Source organism: Engraulis encrasicolus, chromosome 6, assembly GCF_034702125.1.
Source record: "Engraulis encrasicolus isolate BLACKSEA-1 chromosome 6, IST_EnEncr_1.0, whole genome shotgun sequence".
Lineage (NCBI taxonomy): Eukaryota > Metazoa > Chordata > Actinopteri > Clupeiformes > Engraulidae > Engraulis > Engraulis encrasicolus.
In genome coordinates, this window is record NC_085862.1 from 32,299,585 (window position 1) to 32,322,434 (window position 22,850).

A 22,850-nucleotide genomic window follows, 5' to 3' on the forward strand; every position below is an offset into this window, starting at 1 on the left:
CCTAATTAAGTGCTGTGATTGACACCTGCTGTGCTCCAGCTCCCTCCCATCATGCACCTGTTCAGTGCGAAGCGAAGGAAAGCCGCGTGATTGGCCCCAGGGAGACGAGACACCTCACAATCAAACAGGAAACATGCTGCTGCCTCACAGTAAACAGAGCCGCGGAGATGGCCACAGCCCAGCATGTTTTCCTCACACTGTTGCAGAATTTCAATGAGGTTCCCTGACTTGACTTGGATCCCTTTTCGCTCTGAATACAGTCAGTTTGAATGAAATTTATTTAAAAAAAGAGATGTTTTTCATATTGTACTGTTTTGTTGTTTGCAAAAATAGACAATGACTCAGAGGTTGTCTGTGTGGTTGTTTTTATGCGTATCACTTTAAGTTCTACATTGCATAGTGCGGTTGGATGCATCCCAAAAATTTGAGCTTATGGTTGGTAGTCTGGTTACACTTTATTCTAAGGTCTCCATGGCATTAACAAGGTAAAAAAATTTTTTTACAAAGAATCTTCCCTAAAAACCTGATTATCTACTTGCTCTGTACCATATTGTGACCCAGGGTCAGGCATGTACAGTTCAAGTGCTGTACATAATAGTACATGTTTTTGTATGCAGGTACTCTAAAAATAAGATCCTTAAAGTAAAGTGCAACCAAAAAAATGGGCAGGATAAATGAAGGTACTGCAGCCTTCAATCCAGAGCCCCAACCTAGCTGCTGGTCTATGTAATTGGCACACTCCACATAGCAATTAGCCCTACTCTCGCCTATCCTCCCACAATCGGGTCACCGTTGGCCTCTAACCATGCAGTAAGACACAGGAGCTGTCAGGTGTCCGTCCTGGAAGATTGGCCCTTCTGAGAGAGGACTGGAGGGTATTAATAGATGCGTCTAACCAAGGTCATTCTGCAAAGTCTGGAACCTGCGAAACTGTGATCATATCGGAGGCAGGTGCGTGGCCAGTGATCTAGAAGTAGGGATACTGGCGAAGTCAGTAGCTTATTTGTCCTTCTGCGCGTGCCACTTTCATCGTTTGCTATGGCACCTTTGTGGTCGTGATGCTTTGTGTCATTATTACATTACATTGCATTTGGCAGACGCTTTATAACCAAAGCGACTTTCAAAAGAGGACATAATCAAGCCAACATCACAAGCAAATACAAAGTGCACAGGAGATATACAGAACAACAAGTGCAGTTGCAAAGAGGGGTTAGTTTTTTTTATTTTATTTTTTTTTTAAATTTTAAATATAAAGAGTAAATAACGAGTACAAACTCACAAAAACTAAACTAAACTAAACATCATGTCAGGAGTCTGCCCTGGGGCAAGGCCAGTTCAAGCATTAGTCTAGTAGATTCTCTCGAAAGAGGAATGTTTTTAGTTGTTTCTTGAAAGCTGCAAGAGATGTGCTCAGTCTTGCTGCCTCTGGGAGACTGTTCCACCACTTGGGTACCACAACGGAGAACAATCTTGACTGGGAGTACTTAGAGCGACTGGATGGCAGAGCCAGTCGGCTTGTGCTGGATGAGCGCAGTTCTCTTCCAGTAACATAAGGCGTTAGTAGGTCCTTCAGATAAGCTGGGGCCGTTCCTGTGATGGTTTTGTAGGCAAGGGTCAATGCCTTGTGCTTGATCCGGGCGGCGATCGGTAACCAGTGCAACTCAATAAATAGAGGAGTAACATGGGTCCTTTTGGGTTGATTGAAAATCAACCGTGCCGCCGCATTCTGGATCATCTGCAGAGGCTTTAGCGCACAAGCAGGTAGACCTGTCATGAGTGAGTTGCAGTAGTCAACGCGGGACAGGACCGTGGCCTGGACCAGTCGTTGTGTAGAATATTGTGTCAGCACAGGTCTGATATTCCGTACGTTGGACATCTGGATTCGACAGGTCCGGGTGACCGAGTTGATGTAGTTGGAGCACGACAGCTCATCATCAATCATGACGCCGAGGTTTTTGGCGACTTTGTTTGGGGTCACGATGGTGGAGCCTATCTTGAGGTTGATGTTGTGACTGAGCGACTCTTTACCTGGGATCACCAGGAGCTCTGTCTTGGCCAGGTTCAGCTGTAGGTGGTGGTCCTTCATCCATGTTGACAAGTCGGTGAGGCAGGCAGAGATGCGTTCCGAAACCGTGGTGTCCTCTGGCCGGAACGACAGGTACATCTGGGTGTCATCAGCATAGCAGTGGTAGGAGAACCCATGTGTTTGAATGACACGTCCCAGGGAGGAGGTGTATATAGCAAACAGAAGGGGTCCCAGCACTGATCCTTGGGGTACGCCTGTGGAGAGGGTGTGAGTCGTAGACAGATTCCCTTGCCATGACACACTGAAGGTGCGTCCAGAGAGGTAGGAGTTGAACCATGAGTGGACAACGCCTGTGATTCCCATGGCTCTGAGTATCCTCAGGAGGATCTTGTGGTTGACTGTGTCAAAGGCTGCAGACAGGTCTAGTAGTATGAGGACCGAGGATAGTCCTTCCGTTCTTGCAGTCCTTAGAGCTTCAGTCACTGAGAGTAACGCAGTTTCAGTTGAATGTCCACTTCTGAAACCAGATTGTTTTGGGTCCAGTAATCCGTTCTGGTTTAGGAAGTTGGTGACCTGCTTTGCAACTGCCCTTTCTAGTGTCTTGGATAGGAAGGGAAGCAGTGAGACAGGTCTGTAGTTTTCGACATGAGCAGGGTTCAGTGTAGGCTTCTTCAGTAGTGGTGTCACCCTTGCTTGTTTGAAGGCGGAGGGGACAGTGCCGGAGGAGAGTGAGGAGTTCATGATGGATGTGATTGCTGGGACCACTGTTTGGGCAATGTCTTGAAGAAGGTTTGTGGGCACTGGGTCTAGTAGGCAGGTGGTGGGACGGCTTCTTGTGATGAGTTTGGAAACGTCTTCTTCAGAGAGTGAATTCATGAAGTGTTGCAGGAGTCGCCGTGTTTTCCAGGGGGGTGTCTTCTGGACGGGAGGGCGGCTCACAGAATTGCTTGCTAATATTTGCCGTCTTTTCCGTGAAGAAGGTGGCAAAGTTGTCTGGGTTCAGGTCCGTGGGCGGAGGAGGGGGGGGCTGGCTGTTGAACAGTGATTTGAATGTAGAGGACAACTTACGTGGGTCTGTAGTGTTGCTGATCTTGTCGTTGTAGTAGGTTGTCTTGGCGACTGGTACAGAGACGGAGAAGGAGGCCAGTAGAGATCTAAGTTTTTTAAGATCAGATGGGTTGCGGGTTTTGCGCCATTTCCTTTCTGCCGCTCTGAGGGTGGTACGTAGAGCTCGGATGGTCTCTGTCAGCCATGGTCGCGGTTGTGAAGGTCTTGCAGGTTTAGTGACTAGTGGGCACAGGTTGTCGAGGCAGGAGGTCAGTGTGGAGCTGAGCGAATCTGTAGCAGTGTCAACATCGAGTGAGGAGAGCACGCTTGCTGAGGGCAAGGCATCTGCCACCACTGATGCAAAGCTAGTGCGTGATTCCGCCTAGATTCCGCCTAGATTCCGCCTATATGTGACCAAGGGAGGGGGGGTGGGTGTAGGGTCGGGTAGGGAGGTGGTGAAATGGAGGAAAAAGTGGTCTGAAACATGCATTGGTGTTACCTTGATGTTTTCCGCTTGGCAGTCCTTAGTCATGATCAGGTCGAGCTGGTTACCACTCTTGTGTGTCGGAGGGCAGCTGGCTAGTTGAATGTCAAATGACTTCATCAGGGCCTTGAAGTCTGTGGCGTACGGCTTCTCTAGATGTATGTTGAAGTCGCCGAGGACAAGTAGGGGGCCGCCTAGGTCCGTGATGGAGGAGATCAGCGTATCCAATTCGTCAATGAAGTCGCCCAGTGTTCCTGGGGGACGGTAGATCACAAGTACAGACACCTTGATTGGGGCTGTGACTTTGATTGCATGATATTCCAGGCAGCTGTAGTTGTTGGCAGGCAACTTGTACGGTGACCACAAAGCTATTGAAAGTGCAAGACTCCAGGGGAATAATGCTAGGGTATCTCTGCTTAACATTGGGTTTTGCGGCTATGAATTCAAAAAAATGACACAGTTTCCAGAGTATATTGATTGATGACAATGACCTTGTGTGTGTTATGTTAGTGTGTACACTGCATTCCATTCAGGTAGCAACTGGTTGAAGGCAGCTTCCTCACATAAATTATCCATGCACAAGGAAGCACACGTGTCCCTACTGACGGGACTCAAAACAGTGCGAGTGTGATGATGTGAAGGATGATTGTGGCGCTGCCGGCTTGTGCTTTTCCCCAGAGAGCTGCGCCACTTTAGCTAGTCTGGTATGTGCTTTCCTATCAGTTGCGTCAAATGTCCCAAACGCAGGCCTTACAACATTAGTCAGGTGAATTCCCTGTAATCATATCATCTTCAACACAGTTTCTGGGTATTTCAGTGCCGGAAACAGTGTTAACGTGGTCATAAGAGACCACCAGGTATAACAAAGTTAAAAAAAGGTTACGTAATTGTTTCTTAAAGTAGGCTTTACATATTAAGCCTTGAATGGACACAGAGATTTGGGAGGGTTGGGAAATTAACCCAGGCTGGACTCGAACCCGAGTTCCCACGGGAAATAGCTCATATATGGTATGGGTGCTTGTGCGTGCGTGCATATGTACTGCAGTTATATGGCACTGTTCTCATATGCACGAGGAGGAACTGGAAACGGTGCTACTGTAGCATGGTCATAAGTGACAGACAGCAGAATTTACTTTACACATTATGTGTCTGTATGTGTTTCTCTCTCCTTGTGCAGAGTGCATCTCTGTGGCGCTGTCCCCAGATGCGTAGCCTAAGGAGGATGACCAGCAGAATTCACATTATACATAATTGTGTGTGCGTGTGTGTGTGTGCCTACTGCAGCTATGTGGCGCTGTTCCCGTATGCGCCGCGTAAGGAGGATGAGCTGGAGCTGCGTAAGGGCGAGATGTTCCTGGTGCTGGAGCGCTGTCAGGACGGCTGGTTCAAGGGCACCTCCATGCACACCGGCAAGATGGGCGTCTTCCCTGGAAACTACATGAGCCCCGTCAGCAGGTACAGTACTGATGCCCACCAGCCGGCCCCCCAGTCTGCATGACCATCTCTCCTTTTATATCTGTCTCTGTCTCTCGCTTTGTCTTTCTCTGTGTCTCTCTCTCTCTCTCTCTCTCTCTCTCTCTCTCTCTCTCTCTCTCTCTCTCTCTCTCTCTCTCTCTCTCTCTCTCTTTCTCGCTCTGTACATAAATCATCCATCTTTCTCTCTCTCTTGTGTTCTCCCTCTCTCTCTCGTTCTCTCTCTCTCTCATTCTTTCTCTTGTGTTTTCTCTCTCTCTCTCTCTCTCTCTCTCTCTCTCTCTCTCTCTATTGCTCTCTCTCTCTCTCTCTATTGCTCTCTCTCTCTCTCTCTCTCTCTCTCTCTCTCTCTCTCTCTCTCTATTGCTCTGTACATAAATCATCCATCTTTCTCTCTCTCTTGTGTTCTCCCTCTCTCTCTCGTTCTCTCTCTCTCATTCTTTCTCTTGTGTTCTCTCTCTCTCTCTCTCTCTCTCTCTCTCTCTCTCTCTCTCTCTCTCTCTCTCTCTCTCTCTCTCTCTCTCTCTCTTGCTCTGTACATAAATTATCCATCTTTCTCTCTCTTGTGTTCTCTCTCTCTCTCTCGTTCTCTCTCTCTCTCATTCTTTCTCTTGTGTTCTCTCTCTCTCTCTCTCTCTCTCTCGCTCTCTCTCTCACTCGCTCTCTCTCTCTCGCTCTCTCACTCGCTCTGGTTCTCTCTCTCGTGCTCTCTTGCTCTCTCTCTCTCTCTCTCTCTCTCTCTCTCTCTCTCTCTCTCTCTGTACATAAGTCCCCCATCATGTATGGGTGTGGGTATTGAGACATCCTATATGATGCCTGAGGCGCGAGGAGGGATATCGGAGGAAGCAACTGGAGGAGGGATCTTGAGATCTTGGGTGAAAGTCAATCTAGTTCCTCATGTCCTTTCCTGGCCCTTTGTGACGTGTGAGACTTGACGTCATTGATCAAAGCAAAAGCACAATTTCAAGTTTTTTAATTTTTTTATCTCATTTGCAATCGGGATGTTGAAATGGGGGAAAGCCTCCCAAAAGTTACTCTTCCAAGCTTGATGGTGGTAAAACTTAATTGTTTTCAACAGCGAAGGACAGGAGGAATTAGTTTGATATACACCCCAGCCCAGTGTCTGTCTGTCTGTCTGTCTGTCTGTCCTACTTATTCCCCATTAGCCCATCCGGCATCTGCATCCGCTCCTCCTCTCCATCTCTTTCACTCCGTTGCCTTAGCTGTTGTTCTTGTCCTCGCCCGCCCTTCATCTTTGTCTCCCTCCCTCCCTCCCTCCCTCCCTCCCTCTCTCTCTCTCTCTCCCTCCTTCCGTTTCTGTGCTCATGTGGTTTCTCCCCTGCAGAATTTATTTCTTGCTTCATCGTCTGTTCTTGCGAGATGTTTTTTGTCCTGTCCTCATTTGCTCTCTCGGTTGCATATATCCACACTCTCGTTTCTTTCCTTGTTTAGGCTGCCAACTCATTTTGGGATATCCAGAATTTATGTAGTCTAAAGTCCTTACAAGTAGTCTAAACGACAGACACAAATTAAATGTTGTCGTGGTTAAATCCACATAAGTCTTGGGTTTTAAAAAATACAATTCCAATCGGATATAACAAATATGTCACTCCTTCGGGGACAGCCAGAAGTATTCAAATGAGATTTCAAAGTGTCTTGTTCTTCATTTGCAATGCCAATTAGCTATTGCCACATAATCATTTCCATTGTTTCTTGAAACATGTCTTTGCCATCTGCATTATATTTATTATTATTATAATATTTATATTTATATTTATTATTTCAGATTCTCCCTCTCTGTCTCTCCCCCCACACCCCCACCACCTCTCTCTCTCTCTCTCGCGCACGCACGCACGCACGCACGCACGCACGCACGCACGCACGCACGCACGCACACACACACACACACATAAATAAAATAGTTGATTTTTGCTGTTGTCTGTAACAGGCAGCCTTGTCATTGTGTTGCATATTTTGAGACAACACACTGATCCCTACACGCCCAGAGTGCTATAGTAGGAGTGGAATTCTCAGGCCCAATTAGAGCATGTCATCATCTCACTCTCTCAAACACAAATGAAGTAGTTCACTTGCTGTTGCCCATAATGGGAAACATGTGATCGTGTTGTGTATGTTTTGAAGCAACAAACAGATGCAGAAGGCGCGCATAGAAACTAGGGATGCACTGATACCGATACTGGTATCGGTATCGGCACCCGATACCTCGTACTCGTCAAGCATTTGCCGATACCAGGAATGATACTGCTATTGCACAAAGCAATGCAAAATCTTGTCACGTTCTGTGGACTTGAAAGCAGCATGGAAAAAGTGCCACCTCATACATTTACTAACATTTAAATCTACATGGAAATGGACAATAAAAATATCACAGGTGGAAAAAAGCAAGGTCATGCATTTATTTTCATTGTATTTTGGTGGTAAAAGGTATCGGTATCGGTATGGCAAGTACACACATTAATGTACTCGTACTTGTATCAGTTTTCAAAAAAGTGGTATCGGTGCATCCCTAATAGAAACACATGCTCAGAGTGTAGTAACAGGCCCCATCACGGCAGCTTATTATCTCTCACTCTTCACACATATCGTTGTTTACCTTTCCTGTTGGCTAACATGCGATGTAACATGTAATGTCGTCTCATGTTTTGATGCAATGCACCGATGCAGAAACGCTTTTTGTCAAAGTAAATTGGCAGGCTTCCTCACAGCAGCTCATCATCTCTCACCCTCTCACACACAAATGAAGTAGTTCACTCCCGCTCTTGCCTGTAACTGGCAGCAAGTGATTGCATTGTGTGTATGTGTGTTTTGACTTAGCACATAGATCCAGAAACACTGGATTGGAAGGCCCCATTACAGCATATCATCTCTCACACATAAAAACTAGTTCACTCTGTAGTTCACGTGCTGTATAGGCCTACTGTTGCTCTGGGTCAATGAGGTTTCTGTAGTAGCACACATGATCCAAGAAGCATATTCATCGCAGTACATTATTTACCAATTGCGTATTAGTTTATGGGCATTAGCTGTGGCAGCTCGTGATATTGCTCTGTATGTGTTGGGGCAGCAAACCGATGCAGAACACATGCTCAGACACACATGCTCAGAGTGGATTGGGGGGCCTCACAAATCACGGCATCTTACCATCTCTCCTTCACACACATAAATTTGTCCACCTGCTGTTGGTGAACGGCCAGCACTACGACAGTCATGGGTAAGCGTTTAGTGCGTCAAACTCGGGCTAGACTAGACTAGGGTATCAAAGGTTGCCGTTTCAACTCCAGACGCACCAGGTTGGTGGTGGGAATAAATAACCAGTGCTCTACCCGAGGGATTCTTAACCTATTTGACGTTGAGGCCCATTTTTTTCTGTGCGGAGTTGCCCGGGGCCCATCTAATATTGCCCATGCCCACACACATTATATGGTATAACATAAATTAAAAATAATATAATAATTATATAGGGCATATATATATTTTTGTGTGTATGTCTGAAGAAAAAAAAATAGCTTATAGTAAAAAATAGGACTTTTAATGCATTTTGTAGGCTAATGGAAAACCTCTATTAAATGAGCTCACTCTTCCATATTTAATGATAAACAATCCTCTCTCAGTGCAATGAAACTTTTCCGCGGCCCTTAAGTTTCTGAGCACCTGAGGCCCTATGGTTAAGAATCCCTGCTCTACCCCATCCTCCTCCATGACTGAGGTACCCTGAGCATGGTACCATCCCGCCACACTGCTCCCTTGGGCAGTGGGATTGCCCCTTGCATGGGTGAGGCATAAATGCAATTTTGTTGTGTGCAGTGTGCACTTGGGGTGCTGTGGTGTGCTGTGTCACAATGACGATGGGAGGTGGGCTTTCATTTTCACTTTCATTTGATGTCGTAGTAGAATGTTTCGATACAGTGCGCTGATGCAGAAAGAAACCGTCTGCTGTTGGCTGCACTGCAGCATGTGATTGCCAATCTACTCTGACAACATGCGTGTTTCTGCATCGATGTGTTTCATAAAAACACAAAATGCAGTCAGCCTTCGTCACTGCAGCTCATTACGTGCAACAGTCGAATCTGATACAGTCAATCATAGTCATCACTCACACACGCATATCAGGGCAAGGTCATGGCAGATCAGATAAACACCCCACCCATACTGCATTCACACACACACACACACACACACACACACACACACACACACACACACACACACACACACACACACACACGCACACACGCACACACGCACACACGCACACACGCACACACGCACACACACACGCACACACACTCTCACACACTCTCACACACTCACACACTCTCACACACTCACACTGTCTCTCTCTCTCTCTCTCTCTCTCTCTGTCTCTCTCTGTCTCATTCACTTCCCACCACATTCACACACACACACACACATGTATGCATACACACACACATACTGTAGTGTACACAGTACATACTTAGCCATGCTGCACGTACACTCCCCATACATGCATACCAGAGAGGGCATAGTGATGGAGCTGTACTGTAGTGGGGTAGGCGTGTGTGTGGGGGGGGGGGTGTTAGTGCATGTATCAGCAGGCCTGTGAATGCATGAGCCGTATCAGCGGGTCTGTCACAGGCCCACTCAGGCTGTCATGTGCGTCAACACACACACAGCAGCACGCAGCCCCGACGCACGCACGCACGCACGCACGCACGCACGCACGCACGCACGCACGCACACACACACACACACACACACACACACACACAAATACATTCAGATATACACACACATATATACACACACACACACACACACACACACACACACACACACACACACACACACACACACACACACACACACATATACACACACACACATATACACACACACACATACAAAGAGTACATCTTGCACACATACATCCATCCATGCATGCATCTAAGTATGTATGCATACAGTATCTGCAACATGTGGCCCATCTCAGACACACACTCTGTGGCTGTACACACATGCACAGTTGCTACACACACGCACGCATGCACACATGCACACATGCGCGCACACACACACACACACACACACACACACACACACACACACACACACACACACACACACACACACGGTCCATCTCAGACGCACGCGCACACACACACACACACACACACACACACACGCACACTCTCCACCAGCTATCACATGCATCAGATCAAGGCACCGTTGGCCAATTACATAAGGAGTCAGCAGACCGCCACTACTTACAACATGTACAAACACACACACACACACACACACACACACACACACACACACACACACACACACACACACACACACACACACACACACACACACACACACACACACACACACACACACACACACACACACGGGCACTTGTGTACTTGTACACACTCTCTGACATGGAAGAGATTAGCTTTTCGCCTTCCACTCAGTTACACACTATAAGTGGCCATACTCAGCACTGCTAATTACATTCTCAAGCCCCATGTGCTCCCTAATGTTTGCAGGGGGCTGGGACTCTGTATTAGAGCACATTATGTTTCACTTGTACAGTGTTAGCTTCAGTCATTTTTTGTTTTGGAACATGTAAGCATTAATGCACAGGCTAGAGGCCTAATGGCCTCCATCTGCTAGGGGCCCCCCAGTTGGCCAAAAGTAAATAATTGCAGAATTATGTCAAAATGTGATATTGAAAATTCATTTTTAAATCTTACTCCTCTCCCCAATTGGCCAGCATGTTATCCTTAATGCTCATAATTGTGTTAGTCTATGTAATTTTGTTAGAATATTTGCCTTCCCGGGGGCCCCACAGCGACCTGTAGCCTAGGGGCCTCAGGTAATCTTGATCCGGCTCTGAGCGCGACAGCAGTTGGACAATAAGGCTCAACATTCTTATCTGTACCTCTGCTATTGAATATATGAGGGCACACTGTGTTTCACTTGTACAGTGTTAAGCCGAGTCATTTACCATACGACAGCAGCTGCACCAAAATCCTATACATTCTGGCCTGTGCTTTTACTGTTGAATGTCTGTAGGCTTGGTTACATTGCTCAGGGATTAAAGTTTTCCGTCGCTACGACGGATTTCCGTCAACTGGATTTTCGTTTGGACGGATTTCCGTCCGTATAATTTATGTCAATTAATTTACAATTTTTACTTTCCAACTGAACACAAATCGAGAGCACTCCTGGTCACGAGAAGGGGACGAGAGGTGTGTTTGGTGTACGGATGTAGCCATACACTCCACCACTGGTGTGATAGGCCTACAACAGATTCACTCATCAATAGTTTTGAGCCATCCCGTTCTTCCAAAAAAAAAAAAAGAAGTACAGAACGAGCGGTCAACAATTCGGTGGTGGGCTGGCGGCGCAGCGCGAGAGACTTAAAAAAAAAGCCAACATTGTTGCTGATGGCAGAAAAGAAAATAAGTGTAATACTATGTCTTTAAAGTGCAATGACAATCGTTTAATGAGTTGGACTGAGATTCCAATATGGGCTAATAATGCATATGCATGGAATGCATAGCTGGAAGAAGGTAGGACACGTTTCCATTATCGTTGCACCTGCCGTGGCAGATAGTTAGAAAAAAAAAAGAATAGTTTACTTCGACTGCGCATGATGTCCTTTTCATGAAGGGTTTGCCTTTTAAGCATTGTGGCTTTTACTAACATTATTCATAGCCCCAGTGGGACGCCTATCATTGGCAGCTAGCTAGGATACCACGTTTCATCCTCAAAGTTTAGCGCGTTTGACTGGCTGCGTAAAAGGGCTATGGTAGAACTAGCTCTATAGTTGTCTTTCTGACAACGGATAATTTACTGTCTCATCTGTAATCATAGCAGAATAACTTTGTTGTTGCCGATATATATTTAAGAAATAAGTTAAAAATGGGTTGCATTTACAGTCACTGATGCTTTCCCTGGCAGAGCCAATATTTTATGCCACGTCTTGTTCTGGGAAGCAGTGTTCTGATGGGTGGACTCATGGTCGATAAATGCCGTTTCGATGTTTGTTTCACTTTCAAGGCTTGTTGTAGGCTATTGTGTGATGCTATTTTTGCTAACTGGAATAGTGTGCAGCAACAGTTGTGTGTGTGCTTGGTTTTGAGTGGCTCAACGTCTGTGCCCATCTTCTCGGACTATGCGTTTCGTTTGAGTTCAGTTAGCGCACTGCGCACTCACCCCCCCCCCCCCCCCCCCCCCACCCCTCAGGACTGATGGGTGGGTGATATGTCTTGAGTTGAGTGGAAAGTTGCGCGACAAGCTTGGGAAAGTGTGTTACTTTTGTTAAACGATAGACGTATGTCTGTGACTGTGTCGTGTCTGCTTGCGTCGTGTCAGCTTGTATGAGAGAACACGAGTGCGTGTAGGAATCGGGGACGTTTTTTTAAATCAATGGTAAGCGTGTGCCTGGCACCGCACATCGAGAGGCAAAAAAGTAGCCATTAGGTTTTCAAAACGGTAGAACACAGAGGCAGTCTACCGCACCCTGTTTGTAAAAGTCAACAAGTTGTTTGTAACAGGATGAATAGTGAAAAAGGGTGAAAAACATACAAATAACCAACAACTAGTTTTCTCCCTCTGATTGCTATGACCAGACAGTGCATTGTTTTTTAAATGTCAGAAATACAACTGCAAGCAATGCGCACCAGTGCTTTCACCAGAACAGTGTTTGCCCATTCTGATGTGAAAGACAAAATATAGCCTACTACTACTACTACTACTACAACAAAAAAACATAATGGGATCACTGTATCAACGCATTGCAATAATTCTGTAATATCAGCTAGACCATATTGAAGCAACACTCATTGTGAATCCATTCTGCATAATGTTGTGAACAATTCATAAATAATGGGTAGAAATAAAAGGAAATAACCAAAACATGCCCCAAATTGCAGTTCAGTGTTTGCAGTCTGATAGTATCCATTATCCCTCCATTCTCGGCCAGTTCTAGTCAATCTGGTGGCCTAGGCCTGCCCCCTTTCCTTTTTTTAGAAATTGGCATCTGTAAACATAGCATTGTAGGCCTACAGGTCCGTGTACTTTTTCGTTCATTCATTATTCTATTTTGGAATGAAATATGAAATTCAAAAAAGGGTGCAACTTCTTGTTTTGATTAAAGCAATACAAGCAGAAATGGCTGTATTTTGTTTTCTGCATGTGTTACTTCATACCATAATAGCATTATAAAAAATGACAAAATTTTTGATCGTTTTTCAATTTGTGATATTTGGCTATTCGTTTATTGAATTTCATTTGACTGACCCCTCCCCCTCTGTTTACCCGGAAGGAAAGTTTACCGTCTGAAACGCATCAGAAAAGGTCTAGCTACCAAACGACACACAGAACAGTAGCTGGAGCCAGAGACACAACAGAAAAAATAATAGAATGATGAAAAACATTTTTTTGCGATGTACAGGCTAGTAGGCGCAGCACGCGTGATGGTTAGGCCTGCTGTATTGGAGCGTGCGTCCGCCTTATAAAAATAGAGATGAAGTTCCCTTTATGTTATGGACTCAACTTTATAGCCTAAATAAAGGCTAAAGTCTCTGGAATCAATAACCTATTATACCCTTTCACATGTAGTAATATGCATTAGGGAGCAAACGGTCAAAAGCAGTGTTCTCACGCAAACTGTTACGTATTCTGGCAAGTGTAATGAGCTGGAGCGCGCGCTCTCCATACCAAGTTTTACGCATGTTGAATACACATTTCACTTTGGTGTATTTGGAACATTAGTGATATTGTTGGAAAGCAATATGTCTGGGTAAATACACCTAAAGGCTGGAGATGAACTGGGAAACTGATGCTGATCGTAAGAACTGTCAATGTTCTCAATGACAGTTGGTCTACCCCTTCCCATCGAAGATATCACTCCTGGTCGCACAGCTGCACTTCTGTTGGATTAGAACGCTATAATAGGCTATATGGCCAAATACAATCAAGTCTTAAGACCAGGCCTAAGCACATGAAATGTCGTTGCGAAAGTTAAATTGGTTGATAAGTTTAAGTCAAAATATAGACAGTAAATCATTCTTCCTCCTCTGGGACGCCCTACTCAATGGTGGTGGGTGGGGCGTATGCACATGTTTTTGGCGCTTGCTTGATATGGATAGCCTACACCAGTGTTTCCCAACCTTTTTTGTCTTGTGTACCCCTAAGCCTTTTCGTTGTGCCATGAGTACCCCCTAAGTCAAGTTCTATATCACTTTCTCCAACCCAATGTAACTAAGCTCCATATATTTGTTAAATTTTCATTTTTCCACGTACCCCCTGCAGTGTGCTCGCGTACCCCTAGTGGTACACGTACCCCTGGTTGGGAAACACTGGCCTACTCAACCATCTCATGACACAAATTCCTCGAACAGTCATCACAGATCGACCACATCGTTGAAGTGTAGCAACGTTCTGAATATTGCACCAACAATGCCTGTAAAGTCCGTTTGCCTCCAAAGAAACCATGTAATGAAGGCTCATCCAGCCTTCCAGGATTTACTCTCAGGGCACCCGAATTCTGAATAAACAAAAGACGCAATTCAGAAGGACGTTTTTCTTTATTGCTTTTCTCTCTTTTCTAAGATTCAACGTTTAATTTTCAGTACCTACAAAAAATCAAAATATGGCGCTTGGTTCCATTTCACAAGTGATATTCAAGCGTAAATCATCATAAACAAGTCCTTATTCCTTTCTCGTGTGATATCCGAAATAGAATAATGAATGAACGAAAATATACACGGACCCCTACATCTGATTGAGCACATCTGATCTAGTACCTACAGGTACATTCATACTGAGTGTATACAGGCCTACTTAGTGTATCATGAAAGTTTTATGTTGATTGAAGTTCTGATTTTGTGGCAGTTTTTGGTATTACTGGCGCCCTCAAGACATAGGCCCTATTCTGCTCTAGGCGACTGCCCTGTCTGCCCATGTCTAGCGCTGGCTCTGACACCATTCCTTTGCGTAAAACCAGTGTATGTTTCGTTACGAGGGCAGAGCCTGGCTATATTGGTTTTCGTAGGGTTACGGAGTGATACTCGATTGGGTACCTAACCAGTAAAAAAAGTTCAGTCAGATGACTTTTTTTTGCTTTAATCCATGCATTGCTGCACTCAATAAATTGTGTATAGGTGCATGTTTCATCTAGTTCAGTCATAAATCCAGCCCCTCCTACTGCACTGCCTTGTGTAGTGCCTGGCTGCCTTATTTTATTGCTTTCTTGAGATGGGGCTATGCACATTTTTTAAGCAATACAGTTGTCTTATACTCCATTCCTAAAAATGGATTCTTGATTTACAATGCTGTACCATCATCAATATGCATCAGTCCAATTAAAGCTGAATTCATGTATATTTTGTGTACTGGGATACCACACCCTGATAAAAAAAAAAAAACGGTGATCTCGATGAACTTCACTGGGATTTGAGGGAATGAAGTCTACTTTGAGGACCCAACACTGCACAAATAGCATAGTGTGAGTTCTGTTCTAATGTTATTTTCTTCTCCTCTTCTTCCTCCTTCAACAGGACCGTGTCGGGGGCCAGTCAGCCCAAAGTGCCCCTGAGCCTGTGCACCCAGGCGGGCAGAGGAGTCACCATCGTCAGCCCCTCAGCCGCCCCCTTGGTGGGAGCCCTGGGTGGCGCTCCTGAGCACCCCAAGGTGTTGACCACCTGTGCGGGCGCCTCCTCCTCCTCCTCCTCCTCCACCTCCTCCTCCTCCAGCTCCCTTTCCGCGGCCGTAGTGAGCGCGGCCCACCTGCCCCTCGTCCCCGGCCAGCCGGCCAAGGTGCTCATGCACATCACCCCCCAGATGACCGTCAACCAGGCACGCAACGCCGTCAGGACAGGTGACTAGTCGCTCTCCCTCTCTGTCCTTCACACTCAATTCTTGCATGGCCTCTCTTTCTCTCGCCTCATTTCTTTCTTTTCTCTTGTTTTTTTTCTTTCCTTCTCTGTCCTCCTTTCTTCCTTCCCTTCACTCTCTCTCTCTCTCTCTCTCTCTCTCTCTCTCTCTCTCTCTCTCTCTCTCTCTCTCTCTCTCTCTCTCTCTCTCTCTGTCTCTGTCTCTGTCTCTCTCTCTGTGTCTCTGTCTTTGTCTCAACCTCTAGCTTTCTGTGTGTGTCTCTGACAAACACACACACACACACACACACACACACACACACACACACACACACACACACACACACACACACACACACACACACACACACACACACACACGTCCTTGCTCTCTCTCTTTACTTGTTTGCTGCCTCTTCCTTGCTTTTAGTCTTCCTTTTCGCAGCCTTTTCTGTCCTCACCCCATTTCTTTCTCTCTCTTTCTTTTTCTCTCTTCCTCTCCACAGGGCACTCAACCCTACACTTTCAGCTTTTCAGACAGCCTTCATCTTTCCATTTTTATTCACTCGCTCACACAGTGTCTGTATTATGTATGAATAATATCAGTCACACACACGCACCCCCACAGGCATTCGCTTAGACACAGGCACATGCGCACACACGTGTACACACTCACGCACACACACACAGGCATTCACTTAGACACTGGCACGCACGCGCACGCACACACAACTCATACTCTTGTGCTTTTCTCTTCTTTCCTCTTTTTGCGCATTCATTCCCACACATCCAGTCGTTGTATTATGCATGCATAGTAACAAGCACACACAGTCTTTATCTATGCACACACGCACCCCCACTGGCATTCGCATAGACACTGACACACACATACTCTCTCTCTCTCTCACACACACACACACACACACGCACACGCGCGCACACACTCATTCTCTCTCTCACTTACACACACACACACACACACACACACACACACACACACACACACACACACACACACACACACACACACACACACACACACACACACACACACACTCATACTCACACATACACACACTCATACTCAAACACACACACACTCATACTCACACACACACACTCATACTCACACACACACACTCATACTCAAACACACACACTCATACTCACACACACACACTCATACTCACACACACACACACACACACACACACACACTCACACTCACACACCCACACACTCGAAAGTTGCACTGTCACACATTCAGTCTTTCACTCTCTTCCTCATCCTCTTCCTCAACTCATGCTCACTCCCACACTCCATTCAGTGCTGAGGGAAGGCTGTGACATGCATGTGACGCCTGTCCTTCGAGGTTTTTAATAATTTGTGCTTAGCATTAGAGGGCTCAAGCAGTCTGCTGAGTCCACCGATTAGCACACGCACACACCAACACACACACACCAACACACACACACCAACACGCGCACACCAACACGCGCACACCAACACGCGCACACCAACACGCGCACACCAACACGCGCACAGCAACACGCGCACAGCAACACGCGCACAGCAACACGCGCACACCAACACACGCACACCAACACACACACACCAACACACACTCACACACACACTAACACGCACGCACGCACGCACACACACACACACACACACACACACACACACACACACACGACTGCTTAATGGAAATCAGCAGTGTTCAGTAATTCTCTTATGCAACGCCTGGTGCGCTGGGGCCCCTGTTCTTCTATCAAAGTCACCAATCACAAAAGACATTTGTGTGAGCCAGGCAGCAGCAGTGACATTTTCTCGTCGCCTGCTTGGTCGTCTACAGTTATTCAGTTATGAGGTTTTTGTAGTGACTTGGTCTGTATGTCGATGACTGTCTCAGTGTGCATGTCCTTGCTCGCTTAGCAGATAGGGTAACGACAGCGCTTGCAATTTATTAAATTATTAAGTAGAGCAATGTGCGCAATTCTATCATTAAATGTGTGATGCATTGTACAGAGTTGGCCTCGGATTAATTTCTATCTACGGTCCCCTGGTCCCCTTGGTATTCATTGATTTGGTGCATTTGCACTAGAGATTTGTTGACAGGTTGTCGATACAAGTATTTCAAGTTCAGAATGCATTCCTGTAATCCAGCCACTCAGCGGTCGGTTGATTCAAATAATCCCACTCTCTCCTTTTTAACATGCCAATCACCTCATGATTTTCCTCTTCAACCCCCCACCCCAACCCCGTGATTTCCCTCTGGATCAATGAAGTAGTAGAGTAGAGTAGTAGTGTCAACATTGTATCAATATCTAATATTATGCAATTACGCTGTATATACCTAACCCTAAAATATAGTGGAAGTATGTAATGTTGCAGACTGTTACATGCTATGATTTTACTGTCCCTATTCCAGTAATCAGGTACCGATTAAAAGTGTGTAACCAGTATCTCCCTCCCATGTCCCCTCTTCTCCCCTAGCTGCATGCCACAGTCAGGACCGGCCCACAGCAGCGGTGACGCCCATCCAGTCGCAGCAGCAGGCCATCGCCTTCCTGCCTCACCCCCACGGCCACGGCCACCCCCACCCCCACCTGGCCGTGTGCCCCCAGCCCCTCACCATAGCCTCTGCCTCCTCCGCGGCCGCCGCTGCTGCCGCCGCCGCTGCTGCTGCTGTAGCCGCTGGTAGTAGTAACGGAGCGTCCCCATCCCCCGCCCCCTCTTCCTCTTCCACCTGCCCCCGGCCTGCCGCCTCCTCTGTGGCTCTGGGCTGCGCCGCCGCTTCCCTCACCCCTCCCAACGTCAGCGCGGCCTCCCTGGAGGCGGACGGCAGCCTAAGGCCTGTGGCGGTGCTGGCCGGGCCCCTGGGAAGTGGACCGATCATGGCGCTCGGCGCTACTGCTGCCGCCTCGGCGGCGTCTGGTGCGGCGCCCTCTAGTGTCAACAGCAGTGCCCTGGCCTGCCGCATGGACAAGGACGGGAAGGTGAGTGTCTGCAACTTTGTCTTGAATGATAACATAAAAAGTTTACTGCCTGTTGGCTATGTGGAGCTTTGTGAACAATCACAAAGACACACATACACACAGGGAGTTACTCTTCAGAGGGGGGGGGGAGTATAGACAGCAGCACCAGTTAAACCAACAAAGGTCAGTCTAAAGGGCTAATGTAACAAATCTTTTGAGAATATTGTTGCTGTTCACCAAGTCCACAAAAGGCTGTAATCTGTAGACCAAATTGTTTTTCGTCAAAATGATTGAAGGATGGGAAAGAACAAACATCACCACTACGAGGGTTTTGTGGGTCATTGGAAAAACAAGCCGGTATTTGGAGTGCTGCGAGGTGTTCTCTTCTTCTCCTGGTGCTCCTCGGTGAAGTTATGAAATCGTTCAAAGTGAAGCAGCTTCGAGGCCCTCAAGAGTGTTGCTATTTTAAATGTTTTGGGCTACACTAAATATGCGTTTGTGTTTTCGGTCTGACAAAAGCCTAGCAGGCCAAAACACATTTTGAAACCAAAGCCAAAATCAATTTTGTAGGCCTTGTAGGCCTAATTCATTTTGAATCGCATCACTCTCATCTGATTAACTTCAAAACCATTTGGAACTTGGTATCTGCTTCACATTAGGATTCGAGGAGGTCCATTTGTCACATGCATAGAAATACTGAGAAGCATGACATGCAGTCAAAGTTGTGTTGGCTTGCCATTACTGGGCACAGATAGGACTGGTGTAGAGTGCTTATGATGCAGTTTGAGAATGGCGGTATGCTGCACCATCATGCTGCACTATGCAACAGCATTGTGCTGTCAGTGACTGTTTGTTTACTTCTGCTGTACAAATGCAGATTATTTTATGAATTTAGAGAGTAAAAATGCCTAGCTGTGTGCAAGACTGTTGAGGTTAGGGAAATACGTTTTTTTAAACTAGAAGTTAATTTTTGTTGTGTGAGAGAGAAAGGGAAGAGAGAGTCGCAGGGGGCTGGTAGACTGCTCGCTCACGCATCTCAACAACACACACTACCTTACTCCAGTACAGACGCAGACGCAGACACACGCACAGACGCAGACACACGCACAGACGCAGACACACGCACAGACGCAGACACACGCACAGACGCAGACACACGCACAGACACACGCACGCACAGACGCACGCACAGACGCACGCACAGACGCACAGACGCACAGACACACGCACGCACAGACGCACAGGCACACGCACACGCACGCACAGACGCACACGCACACGCACGCACAGACGCACACGCACGCACAGACGCACACGCACGCACACGCGCAGACGCACACGCGCAGACGCAGACGCGCAGACGCGCGCGCAGACGCAGACGCACGCAGACGCGCAGACGCACGCGCGCAGACGCGCAGACGCACGCGCACAGACGCACGCGCACAGACACACACGCACAGACGCAGACGCACGCGCACAGACGCACGCGCACAGGCGCACGCGCACAGACGCACGCGCACAGACGCACGCGCACAGACGCACGCGCACAGACACACACGCACAGACACACACACCTGTATTTGCATCTTTGTGAGGACCTTCCGTTGATATGAAATTGTGCCCTGACCAAAACAAACCCTAATCTGTCAGTAAGCAAATGTTTTTACAATTAGTTTTTTCAACAACAACAACCTAGAAAAACATGTTTAATGGCAAATCAAACGGAGCAATCAAAATTTCCGCACAACCACAAATGTCCTCACAGCAAACGTGAAAGGTCGGGTTGTAGTCCTCACAATGGTGTTTTTTTAAACTAGTGTTAAACTAAATGGTGTGTTTTTAAACTAGTGTTAAACTAAACACACGCACAGACACACACACACACCCCTTCCGCTAGCTCCAATAATCATTTGCTTCATCATTGTGGTCCTCCCAAAAATCCCGCTGAGATGATGATGATGATGATGATGAGTAGTGTCTTGATTGGGACACGACTGGTTTGCTGCCCTGAGCAGAGCAGAGTAGATCTGAGCGGAGTTGTGCAGGGTGTGTGGTGTGCTGGTGAAGTGCTGGGCTAAATGAGCTGGAATATTCTTAAGTGGCTCAGGGACGGGCACAGAGAGACAACCTCCACAGATGACTTTGCCCTAAGGACATCAAAGCCCTGTGTGTGGATATCTGTGTGCGTATGTGTCTCTGTGTGTGTGCGCGTGTGTCTGTGTGTGTGCATGTGTCTCGCGTCTCGTGTTTGTGTACACAGTGTGTGTGTGTGTGTCTCTCTCTCTCTCTCTCTCTCTCTCTCTCTCTCTCCCTCTCCCTCTCCCTCTCCCTCTACCTCTACCTCCCCCTCTCTCTCTCTCTCTCTCTCTCTCTCTCTCCTTCTCTCTTTCTCTCTCTCTCTCTCTCTCTCTCTCTCTCTCTCTCTCTCTCTCTCTCTCTCTCTCTCTCTCTCTCGCCAGTCATGTCTCAGACTGTCCTTATAATCCTTCCCTAACTGGGTTGGAGTGGGGGTCTGGGGGGGGGGTGGATGAAGACTTGAAGGACACCCAGATACAGAATAACTTTAGAAGCAGTCGTCAGGCATCATGCCTGCTAAAGGTGACTCCTCCCGTATCTATCCAGGGTGTCACTCTAGTCTCCGCTTCCACATAATCAGAGGAAATAAATACACAGGGGTCATGACTTTTTACTCTGTGCGGATCAAAGATATGCCCCGTAGCTAAAATGTTTTGATGTTGTGTCACGTGTGTCGCCTTCTGTTCCTGTTTGGAGTGCCAAAGTGCAGGTGTTGGGAGTAGCTTGTTTTTTTTTTCTCTCGCTCCAGAGGCAGTGGCGGTGCAAGAGTCTTCAGTTGTCACATGCTCATGCTTAGGGCCTGATTCACACGCACAGAGCGCTCTCTTGTCAGGGACAGAGGTGGCACAAATTAAGTTACCGAGTGAGACAGGCTGTGAGAGTTGGGGTGGAGAATCATTAACCACACACATGCGCGCACACACACACACACACACACACACACACACACACACACACACACACACACACACACACACACACACACACACACACACACACACACACACACACACACACACACACACACACACACACACACACACACACACAGACCTAAGCCAGCCAACACACCTAAATTTGATATCTAAGCTGATATCATTAAAAGTTAAAATTAGCATAGCCCACAAATAGCATTACTTCTCAGTTAGGTCCCAACAGAAGTCCCCGACATAACGCTGGTTGTGTTTTTGATGTTTTATTTGTAACCATTTACAGAGGGAGAAGAAGGGCCTTCTCAAGCTGCTATCCAATAAGAAGAAGCTCCGCCCTTCTCCCCCATCCTCCCCCACGCTGGAGGCGGAGCAAGCTGTCACCATAGACACGCCCCAGGGGGCTTCCGGAACAATGTGTGACATCATGGCCGCCTGCGGGGGTGCCAACGGTAGCCGCTCCACTGTGTCCGACTCGGAGCCCTCCACGTCGGGCTCGGACGCTATCTCCTCCTCCCACCGCAAGAGCCAGTGCCAGGATGGCATTGTTGTGCCCATCGCCCCTCCCCCACGCCAGCCCTGCTCCTCCCTGCACGCCCAGCACGACTCTCGGCCAATCGTCTGCGAGAGGTACGATACCCTATCCATAGACCTATATAAATTTATTTGTGAAATAGTCACCTTGCTAAAATAGTCACTCAAGTCATTTTTCTTGGAGAGGTACGACACCCCAACTACAGATAGCCAAAGTCATGTCCATCCATCCAAAAAAATAGCTGTCAAAAAAGGTGTTTCCATTGACTCCCATTGGTTGTTATTTCAATATTGAATCCCATGGAGGAGTATGACTTACTGTAGGCTCTCTATTGAGATCACAAATTCCTTACCTAAACATGACTATACAGTGGTGCTCATATGTTTACATACCCCAGCAGAATATACGCTTTCTCTGTGATT

General features: G+C 47.0%; 1 protein-coding gene across 1 annotated transcript in view; it reads left to right on the forward strand.

Moving 5' to 3' along the window:
• The window catches only part of sh3rf1 (SH3 domain containing ring finger 1), a 92,231-nt gene that overhangs the window by 66,139 nt on the left and 3,242 nt on the right, over nucleotides 1-22,850 (forward strand). Inside the window, exons 8-11 of the mRNA XM_063201303.1 lie at nucleotides 4,842-5,012; nucleotides 15,593-15,912; nucleotides 18,407-18,909; nucleotides 22,180-22,523. Of these exons, the coding sequence (XP_063057373.1) occupies nucleotides 4,842-5,012; nucleotides 15,593-15,912; nucleotides 18,407-18,909; nucleotides 22,180-22,523 (1,338 nt within the window). The remainder of the gene's footprint in view (nucleotides 1-4,841; nucleotides 5,013-15,592; nucleotides 15,913-18,406; nucleotides 18,910-22,179; nucleotides 22,524-22,850) is intronic.